Source organism: Dendrobium catenatum, unplaced genomic scaffold (genome assembly GCF_001605985.2).
Source record: "Dendrobium catenatum unplaced genomic scaffold, ASM160598v2 fragScaff_scaffold_1456, whole genome shotgun sequence".
In the NCBI taxonomy this organism is placed as follows: domain Eukaryota; kingdom Viridiplantae; phylum Streptophyta; class Magnoliopsida; order Asparagales; family Orchidaceae; genus Dendrobium; species Dendrobium catenatum.
In genome coordinates this window covers 897,281-923,702 of record NW_021319918.1, presented here as the reverse complement: position 1 = coordinate 923,702, position 26,422 = coordinate 897,281, and the positions used below count along the sequence as shown (strand labels likewise).

Here is a 26,422-nt window from a genome sequence, read left to right as displayed (position 1 = left end):
ACTTAACATAAGTCCCAGGTAGTGGTCAGATTCATAACCCAATCTGACTAAAGTTTCGTTTGGGAGGACTTTTTTACAGCTTTTTAAAGCAACTTTTTAGTACAAAATTTTTAATTTTTGTAAAAAAAACTGTTTAAAAAAGCAGCAAGAAAGCCGTCCCAAACAAAACCTAAATCTTTGCTTTATAGGCAATTTCCATAATCCTGTTTAGCTATAGCTTTTTATTTTTAAAAATATATGCTGAGAAATAACTTTTTATAATAAAATTTACTGAAGTGTAATCCAACTATTTCAAAAGAGAAAAAATTGTGATACTCCTAATAATTTTTTGAAAATATATTTTCCTCATAATTATACTATAATTTTACAAAAATTTACAGCTGCCTCAAAGTACCCCTAAATCAACTACTATGTAAAATTCCATCAGTAGACCCATAAAAACACACAAAAAGTATCATGAGAAAATACGAAGAACAGGAGTAGAAAAAAAAAAAGAATGCTACTAAATCAACTACTATATACAATTCCATCCATCCATATATCAACGATGATTTCTAAAAGCTTACAGGGCCAAACCCGTATGGAGAATACAAGCCTTAATACAGAAGAGCACCCAAAAACAGGAAAAAACAAAGATGTCTTAAAAAGACAACTTGAGCTTCATAATTTCCACACTTGAGAATGCTGCCACACTAAGGTTTCATTTGGGGCGACTTTTTTACTACTTTGTAAAACTATTTTTTAGCACAAAAGTCTCTTAAAATAGAGAAAAAACAGTGGTCTAAAGCTGTTCCAAATGAAATCTAAATCATACTAATGAGAACCAGTGTGTCGGGGGAGTAAAGTGGAAACAAAAAATTTCATTGATGAATAACAAGCATATTTCAATTAACAATATCACCTGATGGACTGATGACATTTGCATTTCCATTTAATGCGTAGCAAGAAAAGATTTCGGGAGGAAAATTAAGAATGAACAGATTACTATATACACAAACCACGGTTACTTCTGAGGGATTCTGACACTTAGACCAGAGTTTTATTTCAATCATAGGAGCCCTGAACAAAAGAAAAAGTAGGAGGTTATGTTCCAGTATGATAACATGTAAAATTTAGCAAACTTAATATGAAGTATAAAACTAAGTTTTCTTACATCAGAAAATTTCGAGCAAGTCATGATTAAGATAAACAAAAAAATATCCTTACAATAGGAAGTTTAGTATCCGCAAACAACCACAACACAGAATTGTCAAACGCATTTGTAATCCCAACAAAATCTTGTAACAACTAGTTCTTATAAAAAGAGGGACATAAACTTAGGCTTCGTTTGAGACAGCTTTATTACTGCTTCTTAAAGCAGCTTTTAAAATAAAAATTAAAATTTTTATACTTGAAAGCTGTTTTATGAAGCAATAAGAAAATCGTACCAAACGAAGTCTTAATTGATCCAATATAAGCAAGGAACCCCAACTTAGCATGATGTCAATTCCAATCATCAAATAATGATTAAAATCACTCTATCTGTAAAAATTCATGTTAGAATGGAGAAACCCTAGTTGAATCTACGATCATTCCAACAATAGTCAAAATAATTCCTATACATATAACTAGCTGCTTTGACAGAAACAAGAATATATGATAGCAATGGCTTGAAAAAAAAATCTCATAAAAACAGTTACCAACTCCTTGTCAAGTCAGATGCTCAAATATGAAAGCAAAATGATGAATTTAATGCTTTCAGCTACTCAAAAACTGGGGAAAAAATAAAAATTGCAATGCATGATATAGAAATACATAATGAAAGTCCTTATACCTTATAGCTTGGAACCAAGAGCATTTTATTTGGATCCTTCGGTGGATGGTTATTTGCGAGAGAGATCAATGTAAGTGGCGGTGAAGAAACCTCATCAAACACCTCCGCATTGTGACTGTCCTCAAGAAAGTTAGCCATTGTTAGAGTTCCTGATCTTTGAACGCTAGAGGGTATAGAAAAACTTCGAGCCATAACTGGAGGTGGTGTTGGTAATGGCGATGCTGTATTTGATAACATTGCACTTGTTGCATAAAGCCCTTGACTTCTTGTCACAAGTGGCCCCGAATGACCAACCAAACTAGATGTTCTCACAGGTCTTGCTGAAATTATTGGAGGCCTAGGAAGCTCATGAAGTTCATTAACTTCTGATGATAGCATAGGAAAAGGCGAGGCTGAAGGGGACAAGGACAACTGAGGTGATGGAACGCGCCCTGCTGTGAAAGAAGGTCCAGGAGGATAATCTGCTGGCTGAATAGTCTCAGAAAATAACCTGGGATTACTTGACAAAGATTTACCAATCAGAGGACCAGAGAAAGCTTGCCTTTTAATTTTTTTGCTATCAGAAACTCCACTATTGTACTTTGACTGCGGCAATATTAACCTCTCAACAGGAGGGGGCAATTGGATTTGACCACTCTTTATGTTCCTATCTTTGAGCACTGCGTGAGAAATATGTAACTTTTTGGGGCTTGAAAGTTCATCTTTTAAACCTTCTGCAGGTTTATTTGGCTCCAATGGGGAGGAATGCCACAATTGTTTAGGCCACTGACCCTTGTTATCTGGCCTAGCCGCAGAGACTGAATTCCTAGCATCTACAGGTGTAGGAAGAACATAAGTATGAAATCTCATTGGAGATGAAGCTGGTATTTGTTTGATTCTTTCAGACAGTTCAAACTTCTTCTCAGGTAAGATCGGTGCAGACTGGCTGCCAGTCGTAGGTTCCCTAGCAAAAGACAGCAAATCCCCATGGCTTTTCTCTGACACTAACTGCAAACAAGGACAAAAGAATTCCACTGAGAATGTGAAGTGCATCATCAATGGCATTTGCGGATATCAAACAATAGAACTATAAAAAAAGGAATTTCCCAGGAAAATAAGATAGCTGCAATGGTGCTTCAAGAAAGCTGAAATGTACAAATTTGACATAAAAAAAAATCTAATGCAAGTAATTGTTAAGTGTAAATTGTGTATTATTTATTGCATTTAAATTCAGTAAAAATGTGTTATTTAATTATGTTTGTGCAGGAAATATACAAGAAAAGAAAAAAAAAACTATAAGTGTTGAACACCACCACCAGACAAAGCACTGTAGCGCTATAGTCGTCAATGCCGAGGTGCCTAATTCTAACATTGTAGCGCCGGTTTCTCTATTTTCTAGTGACGCGGCGACACCAAGGTCAGCGCCGCAGCGCAACACAACCCGTTGTAGTGAATTTTAGCATTGTAGTACTGGAGCCTTAGAAAAATGAGCCTCGGAGTGCTAAGCCATGCAATGCCTTAGCGTCGAAATTCACATTCAAGCGCCACGGCGGAGCAGTTGCTAACGCAAGGAGTTGCGCCAACTCAGCCAAAACACGCGTCGTTTCAATCATTAACCATACCAAAAGATCATCCATAATGAACTCGATCAAAATTCCATAGTTCCATCATCCTGGGTCATCATAATCCTTAGCCTACTTAGTTAAAAGAGGTAGTCCACCCAACCTGACCGAAGGATCCTTGTTGGCAGCCATGGGTTGCTTCATCCAATGGTACTTTGTAGACTTGGGATGAATGTTTGTCTAAGGGAACACATTTGAGTACACCTTAGCTAACAAAGGGCTTTGTGCCCTATCAATTATATCCTATTGATTCATTACTAAAAAATTTAGAGCTGTTGAGAAACATACGGGCTCTGGCCTTGAACATAATTTAGTGATACCATTTGGCGACAAATCTACCCGATCAGAGGGCCCAGATCATAATCATTTACCTACGAAGCCATTTGGTGGTGAAACCATAAGCTAGAGAAAATGTACCACGTCCTTACTAACAAGAGTTGGTTTAAGAATGAATCATATTCTCAATTGAACATTTGCTCTTTATGAGCTGAAGTGATTTTCAAATTTATCCACCTCCGCAAACTGTTGTGGGGGGTGGATGAGTTTTTGTTTTAAGAGTTTAGGTGTTTTATTTCAATTAGACATTTTTAGATCTTTGAAAAGTAAAAGATTTGAAAAAATTTATTTATACTTAACCCCGGACATTTAACTTTGAGATTTGGGGGCATTGTTTTAAATTTGTTTGGATCACTACTGTTGAGATTTGCATTTAACACGGCCATCATCAAGGTGACATTATAGTCATTTGAAAATATTTTTGTTTACAAGAATTTGACGACATTTAAAAGAGTAGTCCCCTCTGATTGAAATAAATATTCAAAATGGTCATCATAGTGAGTTTTGTGGGTATGTTCATTTTATTAATCGAGCTTTTTCAACTCTGTTTGATTGTAAATAGAGGATCTGGTTCAACTCTTAATTTTTTAGTTATCGTATATATATCAGAATCGGGGGTATTCATTTCAAAATATAATTTTATTTATAAGAGACCTTGAAGACCTAATATAAACGTATAAAATTAAATACTTTAATCAACTTCAACGAGTGTTGGTTCTGAGAGTTTATGCTTTTAGAATTGAACATTTCTTGTAATAGACCTTGAATTTGAAAGCCTAATATGAACATATAAAACAAAATACTTCGGTCAGCGCTATGGCCGTGTATTTGTTTGGTAGTTCAAGTCATGTCAACTCTGGTCCATTCAAAGAGGAGGATTAGATTTGAACTTAAGTTCACTTTGACCGGCATAGCATCCTCAGACATCACGTGTGTACATATATCATGCTCATCGAGGCCCTTGCAAGATTTATTTTTTTGGTGCACTTTACACAATTATACATTGTATGTGCATTTGTATAGTTATTTGGTGCATGTTTGCATGTTTTAAAACTCATTACTATCTAGTCCGCACAACATCCACAGACGCCACGTGTATATGTCACGCTCATCGGGGCTCATGCGGGAACATACTTTTGAATGCATTTTACATAATTTATTTATATATCAGATAGTATATATGCATATGAAACATTTGATGTGTATGACGTATATGTATATTTGTGTGCTTTATGATTTGAACAATATATATGCATGAGGATATACATGATGTGAGTCATGCATATATATGATTTGCACTATGCAATTATATGACAGTTGTATAATTGACATAATGCATTTGCATGACTGACACAATGCACATGGGGAATTGATATGAAACATATACATAAAGGTGCATAGTGTATTTGCATACATGTTTGCATATGTATTTATATCTTATGCATTATGCTGTAAACTTAAATATATTTTAGTGCACTTTATATGAGGCACTTGCATTTTACTTAATGCACATGTATAATGCATTTGCATGATCAATGTCATGCATATATAGTATGCAGTGCACCCATATGATTGAAAATATACATACATGCCACAGTGTGTGCTCGTATAATGCACTTTTATGGAGAAAAAAGCATTTGCACTATACGATCAAGAGACATATAAGACATGTTTCTTTTTGGTGATTTAACACCTCACACACTTGAATGAGAAAGTCGTATTGCATGTGACTTGTAACAGTGTACTTTTTTTTTTCAAAGGAAAATGTTCACGGGAAGTACAACACATTCACAGGACGTATGAGTCTCATGAATTTAACAGCTAGCGTACACGTTACGTAAGGCCTTGTGCACCCGTGACTCATCCCCTTATCATTTTGTATTTAACGCTTTGCTCAGCGAGTCCCACAAGGGGTCAATTTTCTGGGTTATAAATAGAGAACTCAAACCTAGTTCATTCCTATGCACATTTCAATTTAGAGAGAGTATGACTAAGGAGTTTGAGTGTGCACTAACTAGAAGCTAAGAGAGAGAAGTTTAGTCTATTTGTTGTTGGAGAACAAATAGTTCTCCTGCAAGTTCTATTTCACTAAGTTCTGATTTTTAGTTCATATTTGTTTTCCAATGTTTTGAACCTAGGATGTCATGCATTATAATATCTTGTTGACTTAAGAATTTAAGTAGATTTCAATTTCTTTAAAATTTTCTAAGACAATATTTTTTCTTTTTTTGTAAATTATGGCAATACCTCGGCGTTGTCCTCGTGTAGGGGGTTGTATTTGGGTACTAAGCCTTCCCTCTTGTTAAGAAAGGTAGCCACGGAAGGTGTCAGGTGACATAACAGCCAAAATTTCATTTCCTGCTTGCTGAGAAAGGTAGTTATGGGTCCTCAAGCACCTATTTATAAAGCACATCATTTCCCTGCTTGCCAAGAAAGGCGATTACGGGTACTTAATGATTTTTTTATGCAACAAATTTTCTAGCCTCCTACGAAAAGAAGTCACGAGTACTTAATTTTATGCATAAAAATTTTTTCGTCTACTAAGAAAAACAGTTATGGGTACTTATATCATGCAAGCAAATTTCATCGTCTGCTAAGAAAAACAGTGACAATTACTTAATTTCATGCATACAAAATTTTCTCCTGTTAAGAAAATCAACACATACACCCATATCATGCATAGAAAATCATAAAATAGCTAGTGTTGGGGTTATACCTAGGTATATGATGACCGAGGCGACGATGATGAAATACAAGATGGAGCGACACATGAAACCTATGATACAAAATATACTTTTTTATCAACATTAATTCTATTTAATTATATATAATTTTGTATCAACTTTTTTAAAGGTTAGAGAGAGAGAGAGAGTGCAAGCTCTCTTTCTAGAGAGAGAGAGGGAAGGGGTGGATTTGGTGAAGATGGTGTAGGAATACATTTGTGGTGAGGAATGTAGTGTTGGAGAAAGAAAATCCCTCTCTCTCCAATTTTAGAGAGAGAAAGAGAGAGAAGAATTTATTTCTCTCTAGGAAGATGGCAAAGCATGAATGAGAGTGGGAGGTGTTGAATGAAGTGTTTGAAAAGTAATTTCATGGAATTTCTCTTTTTCTACATAAAATTTCTTCTCTCTAGAATAGAGAGAGAAAGCAGATTGCGATGGGGCTGTTTGGTGGATGATGTGTAGGTATTTGTGCAGGTTTTTTGTGAAGCGAGTGTAGGGATTTGAGGAATGAATATTGAGAAATCGAAAAAATTTGGGTTTACGATTAGGTTAGGTTTGGGAAGAAAATGGAGGAAGAAGAAGAGAAGATAAAGATGAAGGAGAAGAAGAGAAGAAGAATGAAAAGAGAAAATGGGAGGAAATGGAGGAAGAAAGAAGAAGAAGATAGAAACTAGAAGAAGAAGAAGCATACCTTGGTGGTTGGTTGGAGAGAGGCCGGCAGCTTGGAGTCGTGAGAGAGGGAGAGGGAGTTAAGTTGGGAGAGCCGTGTGAGGCGCATGAGAATGAATCGTGAGGGAGAGAGATTGGCCTTCGGACGCGTGCGACGTTTGCACATAATAATTTTTCTCGTGAGGGAGAGTGGGATGGATTATGAGAGTATGAGGGTATTTTAGGGATTAAAATTGTTTAGGTTTTTTTTTTAAATATTTTAAAATTCATCTCCTCTCTCTCTCTTTTATTATTATATTTAAAATATATACAATATATAAAAATTTTATAATTGTGCTTCGACTTGGTCGCAACATCATCGTCGCCATTCGCGCACGTCGTTGTCTCAATTTGCGAGGGAGAAATTTAAATTTTCGCCAGTCAACGACCCCAATAAATATGGTTGTTGATCTTAGTCGCTTCCATTGCTTCAGATGCACTGGCGCTATCCGTTTCGCAAATGGAGGCCATTTCAATTATTTGGATTTTTTTTTTGTCGGCGCGAATGGGTTGAGTTATGTGTATCACGCTCTTTCGCTTTCGAAACTAACTTTGAGCGGTCGACTCGACGCCGACACTAGTATTGAGATCAACAGTTCATAGTAAAATAATACTTTTATCACTCAAGATAATGTATGGTTTTCTACGTTGTAATCAATAACAAAAATTTTCAAATTTTTGATAAAAATTTCCAATAAATGTGTTATATTAATACCTCCCAAATAGGTTTGGATTATTAAATATCTCTCATCCTAGAGTAAATCACACAAATACCTACCATAGATGTTTGAGTTACTTAATACATATCCTAAAGAAGTTTGGGTTACTTGGTACTTATCTAGGAGAGATTTGGATCTCATAAATAGCTTCCATAGAGGTCTGCATTATATGATGCCAATTTGGGCTCAATTAATGAATTTTAGCATAAGTTGTATGCTTTGTTAGTAGTCAAATTACCAATCCTGGACCCTTCTTAATTGGGCTTGGAAACGACATAGCACTTTTCCTCAAAGAACGCTATATGCTTATGCAGACACTGTAGTATTTCCTAGGATTTCCAATAAACTTTGGCATAAGTTTAACGAGTAATTGTCGACAACATAACCCTCAATCTTTCTCAAATGGAATTAGGACTGACATAGTAGTTTTTATGAGAAATCATCATATACTTAATTTATGAGTAATGAAACACTGGCCTGGAAATTCAAGTAAATTTTCATGCAGCTACTCTATCACTTCGCGAAGCAACAGAATAATTTACAGCTAATTTTACATCTTTCTAGCAAGGTAACATGAAAAAAGGTAAATGTTTGGTTCATGTTTTTCAAAGGCATGCAACTGCAGGTTGTATTGGTTTTCACGGTCTAGAAGTCTTCACCTGTGTACCAGATGTGGCAGATGTTGTTCCATTCACGTTGCCTTGATCTAACTGCGCTTGAAAGAAATTGCATTAGAATAGATATCAAGTGCATGCAGAAGCCCAAACTAGTGCATAAACTTACCAAGCTTAAATGAACTAATCAAGCAGTTTCACTAATATTATAACCATCTACTGGATATGAAACTCCAAGGACAAAAAAGTCACAATTCATGGAAGTATGAAAGTATAGCTCATTAAGTCCATATTGTGATCCAGGTTTCCAGGAACTCATTAGTGCAGAATCTAAATTTGCAAAATATTTCTTGTCTTATTTATTTGGCAGCACGTTATAGGATGCATTTCCCCAAATATTTAAATGTATTCTACAATTTATAAAAGTTTTAACACAATCTTGTGCTCACTAGTCACATGCTCAATTGATTATTAGAAAATCCATGGTATATTAAAAAACCACGTCTCTAGCATTACAAAATTCTTTCACCAACATTATGGATCATAACTCCTACTTGTTAAAGCAATCTTCTTCACCAATCCATTTGAACAAATTATCCAACGTCCTTGAAAATGCAATTCTCGTTGTGGATTATAGGAATAAGAAGAAATTCCTCTAATTGGCTGTGTAAAATCAATCAAGCAAAATTCTGTAATTTTGAAGTCACTAACATCAATGGCATATTGTAACCATCAATTATAAATCTTACAGCTATGTCGTTTAGCTTGCATTGTTGGGCAACCAAGATGCTTAAAAGGGTGGTAGGAATGAGAATGTAAATATTATTGTATGATAAAATTAAAATGAATAGAGTGTGATGAGCACACAGCGAGATTGTCAGGCAGCAGCTAATAAAATGAGGTTACATAACATAGATGTCAGCAGTTTGAGAATATAGAATCTGAGGATAAAAGATGCATCAATGATGTGAAAAGATTGGGAATGAAAAGGATAAGAACAAAGAAAATATGGCAAGAATCTGCAGAAGAACAAAATGTAAAACAGAGTGAGCAAACAACATTTCATAAAAATAAATGTCGAGCAAGAATTCATTAAGACAATACCCAAAGGTTTGCAAAAGAACAAAATGTAAAAGAGAGCAATATTTGATAATAGCCCCTTTCCAGGAGTATTCTTGAGATATCTCAAGATTTGATATACTGCCTCCATGTGATCCTTTATAGGATTACTCATATATTGGCTCACCATGCTCACAACAAACACAATATCTGGACGGGTGTAGGAGAGGTATATAAGCTTTCCTGCCAGATGTTGATATCTTCCTTTATCTACTGGAACCCCCTCTTTTTCTATCCCAAGTTTCCTCTTAGGATCCATAGGTGTACTGGTCAGTCTGCATCCCAACAGGTCGGTCTCCTTCAGTAGGTTTAAGGTATACTTGCGTTGGAAAACAAATATACCTTTACTTGATCGAGTTACCTCCATACCAAAGAAGTATCTAAGTGATCCTAAATCTATAACTTCAAACTCCTTGGAAAGAGCCTATTTGATCTTCATTAATTCCTCTATATCATTTCCCGTAACTATGATGTCATCCACATATATAATCAGTACTTCTACCTTGTTTCTTTCTGACTGCTTCACAAACATGGTATGATCTACCTGGCCTTGTCTAAAACCATGATCTTTTACATACTTTGAGAATCTTCCAAATCATGCTCTAAGAGATTGCTTTAATCCATAGAAGGATTTCAACAATTTACACACTTTGTCCCTTGAATAAGACTTCTAAATCCCGATTGGAATCTCCATGTAAACTTCTTCTTTCAGTTCCCATTCAAGAATGCATTCTAAATATCTAGTTGATGTAGGAGCCAATCTAAATTTGATGTTAAGGAAAAAAAATGCCTTGATGGTGTTAGGCTTTGCAACAAGAGCAAAAGTTTCCTAATAGTCTATTCCATAAGACCGAATAAATCCTCTTGCAATCAGTACAACTTTCATCCTATCAACACTACCATCCTCCTTATGCTTTACGGTGAACACCCATTTGCAAGTCACAACTTTCTTTCCTGATGGAAGATTTGTAATTACCCATATTTAATTTTTCTCTATAGCCATAATTTCTTCTTTAATAGCCTGTCTCCATCCTGGGTGATTCAAAACTTCCTGAATATTGGTGAAAATATGCACATCATCTAACTTGGAAAAGAAGACTTGATAAGTGTCTGATAATCTGCTATAGGAGAGAAAGTTTTTGATTGGATGCATGGTGCCTGATAATCTTATTAGGTATACAATAGTAAAAACAGCTTCCCCTTATAGATATTTTGGTACTTTTGAGGATAGCATAATGGATCTGACAACATTCAGGAGTTGTCTATTTTTTCTCTCAACTATCCCATTTTGTTGAGGCATATACGCACATGAAATCACTTGGATTATCCCTTAGCTTGATTACATTCTCTCATGATAGAATGAAAGTACTCTCTCCTATTGTCTGACTTTAAGATTTGAATTGTTGTATCAAACTGATTTTGAATCATCAGTTGAAATGAATTGAATATCCTTTCAGATTCAAATTTTTCCTTCATTAAATAAACCCAAGTGAGTCCAGTATGATCATCAACAAATATCAAAAACCACTTTCCACCACTTATATTTTTAACCTGAGTCATACTGGATTGGATATACGCAATTACTATCACAAGTCAATTTACTAATGAAATCAGATTGCACTCAAGATTGGGCATATAAAACACTGATTTAAGGGTGATAGCTTATGTAGTTATGTGAAAAAAAGTGGAACCAATTCCCAAAACTTTGAATATTGAGCCATCAGCAACCTTAACTACTCGATTTGAATAATAAGGTTGATAGTCATAAAGGAGTGTAATGTCTCCTGTCATGTGATCGGATGCTCTTGAGTCAATAACCCAAAGTTTTGATTGTTTTATACCTGAGTAAGCGTGTAGGCTGGTAGCAAGTTCTAGAGACTATTGGTTCGTGATATTATTAAGCAACAACTTCAGCATCTCTAAATGCTCCTTGGTGAAAGGAATGGCTTTAGCTTTGATGGATTGATCTTGTGTGGTATTGACAGAGTTCGTCTTCCTTTCTTGTGCGGATTTGTTTGCCTTCAAATTAGCTGGTTTTCCATGAATCTTCCAATATGTCTCCTTTATATGTCCTAGTTTGGCACAGTGATCACACCATGGTCTTCCTCCGTTCTTTTGATGTCAATTTTCAACTTGTGAAGGGTTTCGAATGCTGCTGATAGTAAGAGCATTTCCTTCTTCAACCTTTGGAGATCCTTGTAGGGCTCCCAACATGATCTTTATTCTACTCTCTTCCCTTCGAACTTCAGAAAAGGCCTCCCAGAGATTTGTAAGAGGTTTGGTTCTCATGATCCGTCCTCTAACGCCATCCAAGTTCTTGTTCAAAACTCATCAAGAATTTGAATATTCCTTTTTTCTTAACAATCTTATGGTGACGTGCATGATCTTCCAGGCATTTCCATTGATATTGTTCAAATATATTTAATTGTTGCCAATAATGGGCTAGAATTTTAAAATATTGAGTTACCAATCGGCCCTCTTATCGGCAGTCATGAAGGGAATTGGAGTAGGTCTCTTTAACGGCATCCCATATTTCTTCCTCCTCACATTAGAAACCACATATTTAATGGGCTAAATTTTTTGCAATGGTCTCAATCAGTGAGAATATTTTTTTTGTGGGAGAGGGAAAGAGGATTATCTCACTGGTGAAGCTCCTATACCATCACAAACTGATCCTCTCTATAGAAAATGGAAAGCAGAGAATCATCAGATCATGTCTTGGCTCATCAACTCCATGAATGTAGAAATCGGTGAGAACTTTCTTCTTTTCGAGATGGAGAAAGAAATATGGGAGGCCGTTAAAGAAACCTACTCCAATTCCCTTCACGACTGCCGATAAGAGGACAGGATGGTAACTCAATATTTTAAAATTCTAAATCGTTATTGGCAACAATTAAATATATTTGAACAATATCAATGGAAATGCCCAGAAGATCACGCACGTCAATATATGTATGTAATGATTCCATGGAATAAAATTTGAATTCAATTTGAATAACCCGTTATTAGCAACCCGATAAGAGGAGAACAGTTGTCTGTAGATCCAGAGTTTCCAGTGTTTAGACCGATAATATTTGAGTAGGAAGATGAGATCTTGCAATCCATGGACATGATTGGGTTTCCTCAGTTGAAAGAGAAGATGAATTTTGGACAAAGGCTATTGGTGCTTGAAGAGAGGCTATCGGCAAGAAGATGGAGAGTTACCGCCGGCTGAAGGTTGGAAGAAAGGGAGGAAGGTTTGCCACCGGCACTCAGAGAAGGCTTAGGATTTTCCTAAGCTTTGATATCATGAAGAAATTATATAGGGGAAATTGAATTCAAATTTTATTCCATTGAATTATTACATACATACATACTCTAGGAGAATAAACAGAAAAAGAAAGACATTTAATCTAATAAATTATAATAAATAGAAGAGGAAAATCATTTAATTTAATTTATTTTAATAATTATATCACACAAATCTTGGAATCAATCCCATAGATATTGGTGTTATAAGAGGAAATCTCCAACCATAGCCTATGGATTGCTGACATGTCAAACCTGTGGGCCCCCTCCTTGCAGTGAGAATCAACAAATAATATAATGCAATTCATATGTATATATATATAATCTAAAGTACTTCATCATTATAATTTATCAAATAAATTATTAAAATTAAAAATTACATTATTATAATTTAGAATTTATTTGTTGAAATCCAGCCGTTCTCAGTGCAAAGAATCTGACGAACACAAAGATCAATCCGTGGGATGCTCTCATGGATCACACCATAATGAAGGAATGAATTTAGGAAAGATTTTATTAGAAATTTTATGTATTAAATCTGTAATATATTATTTCCTCATTAAGATATCCTGTATAGATCTATAAATATGGAAGATAATAATGAATAAAAACAAGCTTTTCCCTCTCAAATTCCCAGTTTTAACATGGTATCATAGCCAATGGCCTTAATTGCTGTCAAAGAACGATCCTAGATTGTCGGAGGAGGAAGAGAAAAGAAGAAGCTCGGGGCATCCGAGACTTGATCGCTGCCGACCCGTATACGCCGGATGGGACGGGCGACTCAATCGGAACTTCTGATTCGAGAGGAAGGCCAAAGTCGTCGAAGGAGCCTAGTCGAACAGACACATAGGAGCCGAAGGAGCCGTAAAAGCATCGTACCCGATCCGTTAGAAAGGGAAAGTCGACGAAGGAGCGAAGCAGCCCACTCAATCCCCCTTCCAATCGCACATCCTAGACGAAGCTGATCGGAAGCCCGATCCACGCCTGCGACTCGCGGGAGGGAGCCACCGCAACCAAGGACGGGATCGGCACGCCTGCGTGCGACTTGGGGGTGGAACCGCGCCCCGTGCCCTAGTCCAATCCGAGCCTTTTTTTTTTCAAGGCTCGGCAAGTTCAATTTTTTTTCAAGGCTCGGCAAGTTCAATTTTTTTTCAAAAAAAAAAGAGGAAAATCCTTATTATCGACCTTTATTGTCGACAAGGAAAATTTATTCCGGGAAGCCTTCATTGCTAACAAAGGTCAAATAGATAATCTTAATTACTATCATAATGTCCGAAATTAATTCCTCACAGAGCATTGATCAAATCGAGGAGTCGATGGCGCAACAAGGACGAGATGACCTCCAAAGCATGCAACTTTCCTATCATCTAAATGGGAAGAACTACCTAAAGTGGTCTCAATTTGTGAAGACCTATTTAAAAGGGAAAGGAAAAATACACCATCTTCTTGGAGGAGAACCAAAACAAGGAGATCCTACTTTTGGGGCATGGGATGAAGCAGACTCCATGATTGTTATGGAATTTCATGACTCCAGAAATTAGCGATACATTTATGTTCCTTTCCACTACAAATGATATATGGGATGCTGCTAGACAGACCTTCTCCAAAGCTCGAGATGCAGCTCAAATCTTTGAAATTAGAGTCAAAGCTGGAAGCACAAAGCAAGGGAGTAAGACCATGACGGAATATGCCACCATTCTACAAAATCTGTGGCAAGAATTTGATCACTATAGATGCATAGAAACCAGATGTCTGGAAGATGCCGCAATCCTAAAGAACTTTATTGAAAAAGATAGAGTTTATGATTTTCTTACAGGATTAAATGCAGAATTTGACCAGATCACAGTCCAGATCCTCGGCAAAGAGGAGACGCCAACACTCAATGAAACCATTTCTCTCATTCGAGCGAAAGAAAGTCGACGAGGAGTGATGTTAGAACAAAAGACCGTTGAAAGTTCAGCAATGGTGGTGAACAAATAATCGTCATGGAAGGAGAAAGGTAAAGATTTTTCAAAATTTAAAGACAATGACTCACTTTGGTGCAGCTATTGCAAAACGTCAAGACACACAAAGGAAACGTGCTGGAAAATACATGAAAAATCCCCCAGCTAGGAGTGGAATCAAAAAGGTGAAACAAGGAGCACATCACATGCCAACAACACTACAAGTAAGCCAGAAGCACAGTCCAGCCTTGGAGAATTCAATAAAGAAGATATTGATAAATTGAAATGACTCCTGGTATCTCTTGAAAAACGAAATATTTCTTCTTCACTAGCACTCTCTAGGAAGACTCCAATTTCTATTAGTTTAAGTGCTTCCATAAATCATTTAAAGGAATTATGGATCACTGATTCAGGAGCCACATATCACATGAACCACTCACCTACCCACCTCATAAACTATATTTCTTGCCCAAACAACAAGAAAATCATCACTACTGATAGTTCTCTTACCACGGTAGTTGGCCAAGGAGACATAATATTATCTCCCTCATTCACCATGAAAAATGTGCTCCACATACCACAATTATCCACAAATCTAATATCAATACAAAAACTTACCAATGATCATAATTGTCAAGCCTTATTTAACCCTACTTATTGCTTATTTCAAGAGCAGAGATCGGGGAAGAAGATTGGACTTGCTAAGGAGAAAATAGGATTGTACTACCTGGAAGAACCAAACCAATCTAAAAATAGTTGTTCTATGTTATCCCTAGTCGATAGGAGTTCCACTATTTGGCTTCATTATTATAGACTAGGACACCCATCTTTTGATGTCCTAAGACATATGTATCCACAACTTATTCATAGTGATGTATGGGGACCTTCAAAAATCCTCAATATCTCTGGGGCACGCTGGTTTGTGTCATTCATTGATTATTGCACTAGAATCTATTGGATCTATCTCCTTAAAAATAAATATGATGTTAGCACCATTCTTCCCATCTTTCATTCCATAATCAAAAATCAATTCGGGATAAAAATAAGGAGATTCCGCTCCGATAATGCCAAAGATTATTTCAACCAAACCCTTTCCTCCAACTTCCCGAGTGAAGGGATCATCCATGATTCCTCATGTGTTCACACCCCACAACAAAATCAGGTTGCAGAGAGAAAAAATTGTCACCTTCTAGCCTTTACCCGAGCTTTCCTATTTCATTACAATACACCCAAATCCTTTTGGGGGGAAGCTCTTTTAACTGCAGCTTATCTCATAAGCCGACTACCTTCAACAGCCTTAGGACTCAAAACAACAATGAAAACTTTGTCCTCCTTTTACCCTGAGTTTCGAACCCATCATAATCTTAAGCCCAAAATCTTTGGATGTACTGCCTATGTTCATATTCACAGCTAGGAGAGAGGAAAATTAGATCCAAGAGCACTCAAATGCATCTTTGTTGGCTATTCAGCTACCCAAAAAGGTTATAAGTGTTATCATACACCCACAAGAAAAATTCTTGTCTCTATTGATGTTACCTTTGATGAGCAAAATTCATATTTTTCAAAATATCATCTTCAAGGGAAGACTGAACTTGAGGAAGATGAGGAAAATGAACTGGCACCTCTTGACATTCCTCCACCACCTCAAACCAATCCACCTGAAACTCAAGATAGGGAAACAAATGACAAAGCTATCATTAGATTTGGAAAGGTTTACTCCAGACGTACAAGCTCAAGCTGTGCTCCAAAGCAGATTCAAGAATCTAAACCATCTCCTGGAAATAAAGTAAGCTCACCACCTCCCTTATACCCTATAAACAACTCTATATCCTTCAACAACTTCTCATCGTCACACAAAGATTTTCTGGTTACATTAGAAGATATCCATATTCCTAAAGATATTTTTGAGGCCTTATCTGATAAAAATTGGAAAAATGCCATGAAGGATGAAATACAGGCGCTAGAAAAGAACAAAATATGGGAGATCGTCAAACTGCCGATAGGGAAAAAATCGGTCGGCTGCAAATGGGTGTTCTTAGTAAAATACAAAGCTGATGGCAAGACTGGTGACAAAAGGGTTCACTCAAACATATGGCATTGACTACCAAGAAACATTTGCGCATATAGCCAAGATGAATACTGTCAGAATACTACTCTCACTAGCAGCCAAGTACAACTGGCATCTGGAACAATTGGATGTAAAAAATGCATTCCTGCATGAGGATCTAGAAGAAGAGATATTTATGGAAATATCATCAGGGTTTAAAGAAAAATATGAAGGTAACAGGGTGTGCAGATTGAAAAAGGCTCTATATGGGCTCAAACAATCACCAAGGGCCTGGTTCGGAAGATTCCTTAATGGGTATCGACAGAGTCAAGATGATCATACATTATTCTTTAAACACTCAGGGGGAGTCACAATTTTATTAGTGTATGTTGATGATATTATTTTGACTGGAAATAATGAAGAGGAAAAAGTTAGTTTAAGGAAAAGTCTTACTAAGGAATTTGACATCATAGAACTTGGTAGACTAAAATACTTTCTCGGAATTGAAGTAGCTCACTCCAGCAAAGGAATCTTCATTTCACAACAGAAATACATCAAAGATCTTCTAAAAAAACAGGTAAATTAGCTTGTAAACCAGCACCGACACCAGTAGAACCTAATCTTAAACTTGAAGAAGCTAGAGAAGATCCAGATGTAGATAAAGGGGCCTACCATAGACTTATAGGGAAATTGATCTACCTCTCCCACACTAGACCAGACATAGCATTTGTTGTAAGCATGGTCAGTCAGTTTATGCAGAATCCAAAGCAGATTCACATGCAAGCAGTATACAGGATATTGCACTACCTTAAAGGAAACCCATGAAAAGGGATTCTCTTTAAGAGAGATCGCGGAATAACTTTAAAAGTATACACAGATGCTGACTACGTAGGATCATCGGTTGATAGAAGATCTACCTCTGGATATTGCACATTTCTTGGAGGTAACTTAGTTACATGGAGAAGCAAGAAACAGAATGTGGTGGCAAGATCTAGTGCAGAAGTAGAATATCGAGCTATGGCCTTGGGAATATGTGAGCTACTATGGATCAAAATAATCCTAGAAGACTTAAAGGTCAAGTGGGATGAGCCCATGAAGCTACATTGTGACAACAAATCAGCAACTAGCATAGCCCACAATCCAGTACAGCATGACAGGACCAAGCACATAGAAATGAACAGACATTTCATTAAAGAAAAACTATACAATGGTCTAGTAAGTGTTGACCATGTATCATCTAAGGATCAACTTGCATATATCCTTATTAAAGGATTGGACAGCTCTGCCAGAATGATTGACGAGCTGGGAATGACAGATTCATATTTCCCAGCTTGAGGGAGAGTGTTGAAATCCAGTCGTGCCCAGTGCAAAGAATCCGACGAACACAAAGATCAATCCGTGGAATGCACTCATGGATCACGCCATAATTAAGGAACGAATTTAGGAAAGATTTATTATAAATTTTATGTATTAAATCTGTAATCTATTATTTTCTCATTACGATAACTTGTATAGATCTATAAATAGGGAAGATAGTAATGAATAAAGATAAGCTTTTCCCTCTCAAATTCCCGATTTTAACAATATTATATTGTGAATATTATTTTAATGGAATATTTGTTGTCATTTATAATAGTCAAATACATCAAAATTAATGAATGGTCATGATTTAAGAGTAGTATAGATTTACAACCCAATTTTATCAGTAATAATTTTCAATGAATTTTAGTAAATTTAGTATTTCAAAAGGAAAATCTAACATCCACGGTAACAATTTCAATGAATTTTCAAAAAATTAACAAAGCCCTTGTCAAGTCCCAAGTCCTAGATGAGAAAAGTGGAGGGTTGCGTTAGGTAGTTGACAGCCAGCATAAAATTTGTCGAATAATCATGACATGAATCATTTAATATATTGTGTTAATGCTAAGGCGTTTTCTCGAAGTGACGCATTATATAGCTTGAATACAACGACAAGTGAGCAAGGGCCGCTGCACCGGAGCCTGAGTGCAGTGTTAAATAGGCAAGGTATCCCGCATCATGGATGGATGTGGGCAAAGAAGCTAGTCTATGAAACCAAAAATTAGGATAGCATGAAATATAGGCTCCCTTACATGCAAATTAATGAAATTTATAGATATTATGATCCATAGGAAGATAAATATTCTTTGCATTCAAGAAACTAAATGGGTTGTAGAGAAGGCTAAGGAGATTGATAGTTTGAGATTTAAACTTTTTAATTCTGATAAGAGTCATACTAGAAATGGTGTAGGTTTGATTATAGATAAGAGTTTGAATGAAATATTATAAAAATTATTAGAATTGGAGATAGAATTATAGTTTTAAAGATTGTTGTTGATGCTATGATTATTAATATAATAAGCATTTATGCTTTTCAAGTAGGTTTGGTAGGAAAGTAGATGTATTAGATTTGACTTATATTAAGAAAGATAGAGGTAGTCCTAAAAAAATTTATTTAGAAAATATTAGAAATGACCTTTCTTTATTAGATTTAGATGAGAATTTCATCCTTAAAAGGATACAATGGAGAAAAATGATTTATGTAGCCGACCCCACAGTGGGATAAATGCTTGTCATTGTTGTCAGTATTTCAAAAGGAAAATCTGACATCTACAGTAATAATTTCAATGAATTTTCAGTGATGTCAGTATTTCAAAAGGAACACCTAACATCCAAATGCTGACACTGATTAGCATATATGATCCACATGCTTAAACAAACATGACTTAATAACATGGAAATATACCAAGATAAGTACCTAAGAAAATTCTATAACATTTAGGTATGGTTAAGGAATATAAACCTCCATTGACTTCCTGTTTGTTGAACCAACATCTTGAATATGTTCAATGTGGCTATAGTCAAAGCTCAATTCGCCATCATCATTGCCATCATACCCACAATCACTATCTTCATCATCCTCTGTGTCGTCATCCTCAAGTCCAATAAAATCATAATCAATATGCTGTTGTTCAGCAACAACTTTAACATGTGGTTCAAGCATCTCGAGTGATTTTACTCCCTTTCTAAAGAAATTTAACTGAAAAAAAGCAGATTAAAAAATTTAAAACTTTATTTCTGCTTCACTTGGGTAAATAAGGGAGTTGGTCGTCTAGAGCTGAATTAAAAACCTGAGCAGCATGGTGTCGAGCAGCCTGTGTCAGAAGACTGCGAGACTGTCCCTGCTTTAATGATTTCAACCTAAAGACAAAAAGATTGGCCTCCTCTTCGTAATCATCTCGAGCAGCCTGCAACTGCTGTGACTCGAAACTTTCTCCTTTGCCATGTCTTGTCCTTCCTTTCTCCCTCTGTGCCGCTAGAATAAATTTATACAGATCTCTGCAAATGAGATGTCAATGTTAAAGAAGTACAACAGCCATATGCCAGGAGAATCAAGAGCCGAGTGAGCTTCATACCTTTTGTCATCACATTGGCGTTTCATCTCCTGCATGCACACATAATTGCTCATAAAATAAACACATTATTGTGCCTTCTGGCCCACACTAACATAAAGTTTGACTTTTTAAAGAACGTGAAACATTTTAGTCGATTTTCTAGAATAAGCATGTAGGTTTCAGAATTTCTACAATAAAACAATTAGATGAAAAGGTTTTGCATTGACATGAAAGATGAAACTTCTATAAAAAGCCTACATGTAATCAAATAAAGTTACATTTTTTTTTATCAAGCAGCAGATTATTTGAGGTACATAGCCACAAGATCTTAGCACTTCTATATTCCGAGCAGAAATGAATTATGATAAGTGGGTAATATTAAAGATCTAGTTGATAATAATTATTCAAATGATGCTGCTGCGGAACCGACTTTCCTTTGAATCATAATTTCATCAAGAAACACATAAAATACATTTGAAAAATCACTGGACTGAAAAGTGCTACAGTTGGCTGCAAAAGAAACCAATACTAAGGCTCTAGTTGGAATTTTTGTCTTCAGTTGTGGTATGATCTAATGAGTTGTGTCGTCCTGTTGAGAAAGGCGCTGTTTGGTTGGCTGTAAAGTGAATGCAGTAAAAAAGTAATAATTATTTGAGGTTGTTTGGTTATCTGTAAAGTGAATACAAGGGAACTTTTTTTTGTTTGATTGGGTGTATGCAGAATAAAGTAAAATCAATGCATTCTGACACACCTTACGGTTCCAACTTCCAGCATGAGGTGGTTCGCCCAGCCTGCAGCTCCAAGTTCCCGCACAAAGTGACCAAATCAATCAGATCACAAATATTGCGTAGCTCAGAAGTGGAAAGTCATACCTCAGAGCAATGGGTTGTATCAATTTGTAAGGCCTCCGCACTATTGTCGATCCCATCGGACGCAATCAAGCACGTCTGGGCCGTTCCGTGCATGTCGTCCTTCGGGCCATGAAGCAGCATCTCAACATCCCTTGTGATATTCGCCCAATCCTTGAAATTGATAGCTTCCTGGACATCCATGCCCGACATCCGCCTCCTAAAACCGACCCAATTCCACCTTACAATTGCCTTAATCCCCTAGCTATTTGAATGCCATATAGCCATCCGAGCATTCCTTCCGCCCCTGTCCCATTTGTTGCTCCTTGCAATTGAGTTGCACTTGACCCCCTCGCTTCGATTAGGCAATCCCAATCCAGGCCGCCAGCTACACGATGCAACCTTGGTTCCGCAACTTTCGATCCGACAAAAAGGAAATGTCATTGAAGGGGCAAAGTCGAACAGCAAGAAAGACCCGATGAAGCGACTCAAGCAAAACTCTACCTCATGCGACGATGGACGAAGAAATGCGGGTGGCGTGGCGTGATTTCATGAGCGAAAGGCAGTAGAGGAGGAGGTCTCCACTCTTGGGTACCCTAATGATGGTTCTCACCAGAGGAGGAAGAAATAAATGTGTTCCGCAGGCTGCTCTCTCTCGCCTGTGGAAATCCTTTTACGCTCAATTTTGGGCGGGTTCATTTTACACAAAAAATAAACTATTGAGGAGAGTTACGAATGCATCAGGAATTTACTTCACTTTATTCTGCGAAACAACCAAACATCAAAAAGTGAAAAAGCAAAGCATAAATGCTTTGCATTCACCTTTCCTCCAACCAAACAGTCCCTAAAGTAGATCATTGTTTTGTAAAATCATATTAAAATTATAGTCTAAAATGTTGTAAGAGTTATAGTGGTTTAGCAAAAAACTATTGTGGCATTGGACATGAACTGACTGAATGTCCAAAATAGATATTCTAATGAATTTCATTCAATTCTAATAAAATATAATAATCCTAGTTAATATATAAATAATTAAAAAGATTTTTTATACAATTAATTAAATAATAAAACTAAAATCCCTAAAAATGTTTACCTAAGCTATCATTCTAATTAAACTGCATTTTATCTTTCAAACAACTAGACTTTTTCTCGCATATGTTTTGCTAACACTATAAATACAAGAGGCCAAAGTCAATAAACAAGAAGGTTCTATGATCACTCACTTAAATATCATTCTTTGAGTCAATCTTATTAAAAGTGCAAAGAAGTGGGTGCTTTAAAGTACAACATAACCTTAGGTCAATGCGTCTAAGAACCTTAAAGATCATTTTATTTTTCATTAATTTTTATACTAGTAGTTTCAAATTTGAAGAAGAAATGATCAAAAATAAAAAGACGAGCAAGCCTTATCCAGCAGCTTCAGAATATGGTGGGTTGTGCTGCTACATTAATCTAGCATGGCAAACCACCAAATCTAACCATTTGAAAAAAGAATCAATATCCAAAAGATTATGTGGATTACACGTTAAATAATTTCTAGTTATACCAAGTTTACGCAGATGGGTTTCAAAAAAAGAGATGAAACATTTTATTTCCAAAAAAATGCTTCACATTGTACCTCTACAGTTTGAAGTTCCTTGAGAAGAGATTCTGATGGTGTTGTAATTGTCTGGATGATGTGAACACGCTGAAATGTAATACAATCAGCAACTTAATGAGATCGTTTTCAAATGGATTACTAGGTATGTTATTTATAACAAGTTCAAGTAAACCAATCAAACAAAAAAACTCACATAGCTATCAACAAGTTTTTGTAGTTCAAACTGAGCTTTCCCCAGGATTAACAAAACCCTACCTGCATGCACAAATGTCAGAAACTAAGGAATTTCATTGATTAAAAAGATTCATCAGGGTCATAATGAGGAAGCTCAAACATTTATCAGGGAAGAGCATTTTTAACAAAAAAAATGGTAAGATGATTATATCAATAAATGCTAATTTTGCTGCAATGATGAGACAGATTATCGGGAAGCTCAGCTCCTTAATATTTGCATTTGTAACACAGAAGTAATTATCGCATTTAGATCAGAAAGGTTTTAATAACCTTATTGAGCAAACTAAGCCTGCTAAGCTTGCGTGGCTCAATTAAACTGCAGAAGCAAGCACAGACTTATTAAAATGTTTCTGTTGAAAGAGTATCAGAAAAAATCAAAATCCAGCAACAATTCTATGCAAACTAACCTAAACAATGATCATGGTGATATTGATTTACATTAAAGATTTTAACTTTTTCCTCTAATGACCTAATAGATCATTAATGTAATAAAACAATGCTTGTGAACTTACTACTTTCTTCATCATCATTCAATGAAGTTTTTTCAAGGAGGCAAGTACCCATCTCTCGCAGAGCTTCAGAGAATTCTAGAGCAGAAAAGGCTGATGATTAAGACATTGGAAAATAAAAAAGAACGCAATAAACAATTAAAAAGACATGAATCGGTAAACATGTTAGACAAAATTTGCATCAACAAGAAGTCTCAACTTAACAAAAAATAGTGCATCATTAAAAAGGTAGAAGGGTACAATCATAACATGATAGTATTTGATGGGAGTTTTTTTTTTTCAGAATGAAGGTATTCATCTTCTCTCTCAAACTTCTTTTGAAAAACTAATAGTTTCTTTCAAAATGTACCCATTAGTGCTACGATTCACTCAATATTGATTGAGTTCGGAAGAATCAAGGGGTAAGTTCATGATTGAGCATTGAGAAAAAAACCATCAACATCTTTGCCGTTAGTTCGATTCATCTCTACACAATACTCGAGAATCTCAATGTTTGAAAAGTACATGCAAATTGACAAAAGATAAGGTATACTGAAAAAAAAAATAGATTGCTCCTAGTTAAGAATGTGATACCATATTTAAAAGATTCCACTTGTTTATTATACAAATTATAAAAAATCATTCTCCTAAATTAATTATCTTCTCTTGAAGATATTTTGGTAAACATCGTCGTTGCCAGGTCTCAAGTCCTAGATGAGAAAAGTGAAGGGTTGCATTAGGTAGTCGACATTCAGCGTAAAACTTGTCGAATAAAAATGACATGAATCCTTTAAAAAATTGTGTTAATGGAAGCGACGCGCTGTATGGCCTGAATACAATGATAAGTGTGCAAGGGCCATTGCATCGGTGCCCAGGTGCAGTGTTAAATAGGCAAGGGTTCCCACATTAAGGATGGATGGGGGCAAAGAAGCTAGTCCATGATATTAAAAAACATGAAACTAAAATTAGTATAAAAACTTGGAATATAGGTTCCCTTAAAGGAAAATTAATGGAATTAATAGATATTATGATTCAAAGGAAGTTAACTATTTTGTGCATTCAGGAAACTAAATAGGTTGGAGAGAAGGTTAAGGAAATTGATAGTTTATGATTTAAACTTTGGTATTCGGGTAAGAGTCGTACTAGAAATGGTGTAGATGTTATTATAGATAAGAGTTTGAAGGATAATATTATAAAAATTAATAGGATTGGAGATAGAATTATAACTTTAAAGATTGTTGTTGATGCTAAGATTGTTAATATTATAAGTATTTATGCTCCTCAAATAGGTTTGAATATGAGTTCTAAATTAAATTTTTAGAATGACTTAGAAGAATTAATACAAAAGATACCTCTTGAAGAAAGAGTTTTTATTAAAGGAGATTTAAATGGACATGTTGATAGAGAGGTAGATTATTTTAAAAGCATTCATGGTGACTATGGGTAATGAACGACAAATGAATGTGGTAAGATCATTTTAGATTTTTGGTTAGCTTATAATTTTTTAATTGCTAATACCTTATTTAAAAAATGAATGAGCATCTCATCACTTATAAAAATGGATATAGTACAACTCATATTGACTATTTTCTTATAAGAAAATTAGATTGTTTAGATTGCAAAGACTGTAAAGTTATTCCGAGTGAAATTTTATGTACCCAGCATCGATTATTAGTTTTGAACTTTAAGATAAAAGGACAGGAAATAAAAAATAAAGTAAAATGATATTATAGAATTAGGTGGGGACATTTAAAAAATATTAAAAAAAATTTTTTGAGAGTAAGATTTTAGATCTTAAGATTTTGTCTGTGCATGAGGATGCTAATGTTATGTGAGAAAAAGTGGCTAGTGGTATTAAGAATATTACAAAAGATATGCTTGAAGTTTCAAAGGGAAAAGCTCCTAATAGTAAAAATAGTTGGTGGTGAAATCCAAATGTGCAAGAAAAGATTAAAAATAAGAAGATTTGTTATAAAAAATAATTTAATTCTAAAAATTCTAATAATTGGGAAAGATATAAAGAGGCTCAAAAGGAATCTAAAAAAGCAATATGCGATGCAAAGACCTTAGCTTTTAGTGATTTATATAATAAATTAGATACTAAAGAGAGAGAAAGATATATGTATAAGTTAGCCAAACAAAGAGATAGGAGTAATAAGGATTTAGTCAAGTAAAGTGTATCAAGGATGAAGATCAAAAAATACTTTTCTTAGAAGATGATATTCAACAAAAGTGGATGAGATATTTTGCTAAACTTTTTAATGAAGATTGTGAAAATAAGATTGACTGTAGTGACCTTAGCACCCTAAATGAAAATAAAGATTTCTATTTTTATCGGCGTATTAGTAAAACTAAAGTTAGAGAGGCTTTAAAGAAAATGAAGGGTGGAAAAACTGTTGGACCTGATGATATCCCAATAGAGGTGTGGAAATGCTTAGGAGATGAAGGAATTTCATGGCTTACTAAACTTTTTAATACTATTTTGAAGACTAAAAAGATGCCAGATGAGTGAAGAATGAGTATGTTAATTCCTATTTTTAAGAATAAAGGTGATGCACAAAATTGTGCGAATTATAGAGGTATTAAGTTAATGCGTCATACTTTAAAATTATGGGAGCGAGTTATAGAGCATAGGTTACGGCGTGATACTAATGTTTCTCAAAATCAATTTGGATTCATGCCGGGTAGGTCGACTATGGAAGCCATACATTTATTAAGAAGTTTGATGGTGAAATATAGAGAAAATAAGGAGGATCTACATATGATATTTATTGATTTAGAAAAAGCATATGATAAAGTTCCAAGAGAAGTGCTATGGAGAGTTCTTGAAAAGAAAGGAGTCAATAATGCTTATATTCAAATCATTAAAGATATATAAGGAGGAGCTATTATATGTGTTCAAACACATGGTGGTTTGACCAAGTATTT

At 35.5% G+C, this 26,422-nt stretch overlaps 1 protein-coding gene across 1 annotated transcript in view; it reads right to left on the bottom strand.

The window, feature by feature from the left end:
• Positions 1-790: 790 nt before the first annotated feature.
• The window catches only part of LOC110103456 (uncharacterized protein At2g33490-like), a 34,700-nt gene continuing 9,068 nt past the window's right edge, over positions 791-26,422 (bottom strand). Inside the window, exons 3-11 of the mRNA XM_020832185.2 lie at positions 23,519-23,593; positions 22,966-23,027; positions 22,791-22,859; positions 20,346-20,374; positions 20,061-20,268; positions 19,733-19,969; positions 8,560-8,610; positions 1,814-2,800; positions 791-1,059 (exon numbers count right to left, since the gene is read on the bottom strand). Coding sequence (XP_020687844.1) covers positions 1,045-1,059; positions 1,814-2,800; positions 8,560-8,610; positions 19,733-19,969; positions 20,061-20,268; positions 20,346-20,374; positions 22,791-22,859; positions 22,966-23,027; positions 23,519-23,593 — 1,733 coding nt within the window. The 3' untranslated portion in view covers positions 791-1,044. The remainder of the gene's footprint in view (positions 1,060-1,813; positions 2,801-8,559; positions 8,611-19,732; positions 19,970-20,060; positions 20,269-20,345; positions 20,375-22,790; positions 22,860-22,965; positions 23,028-23,518; positions 23,594-26,422) is intronic.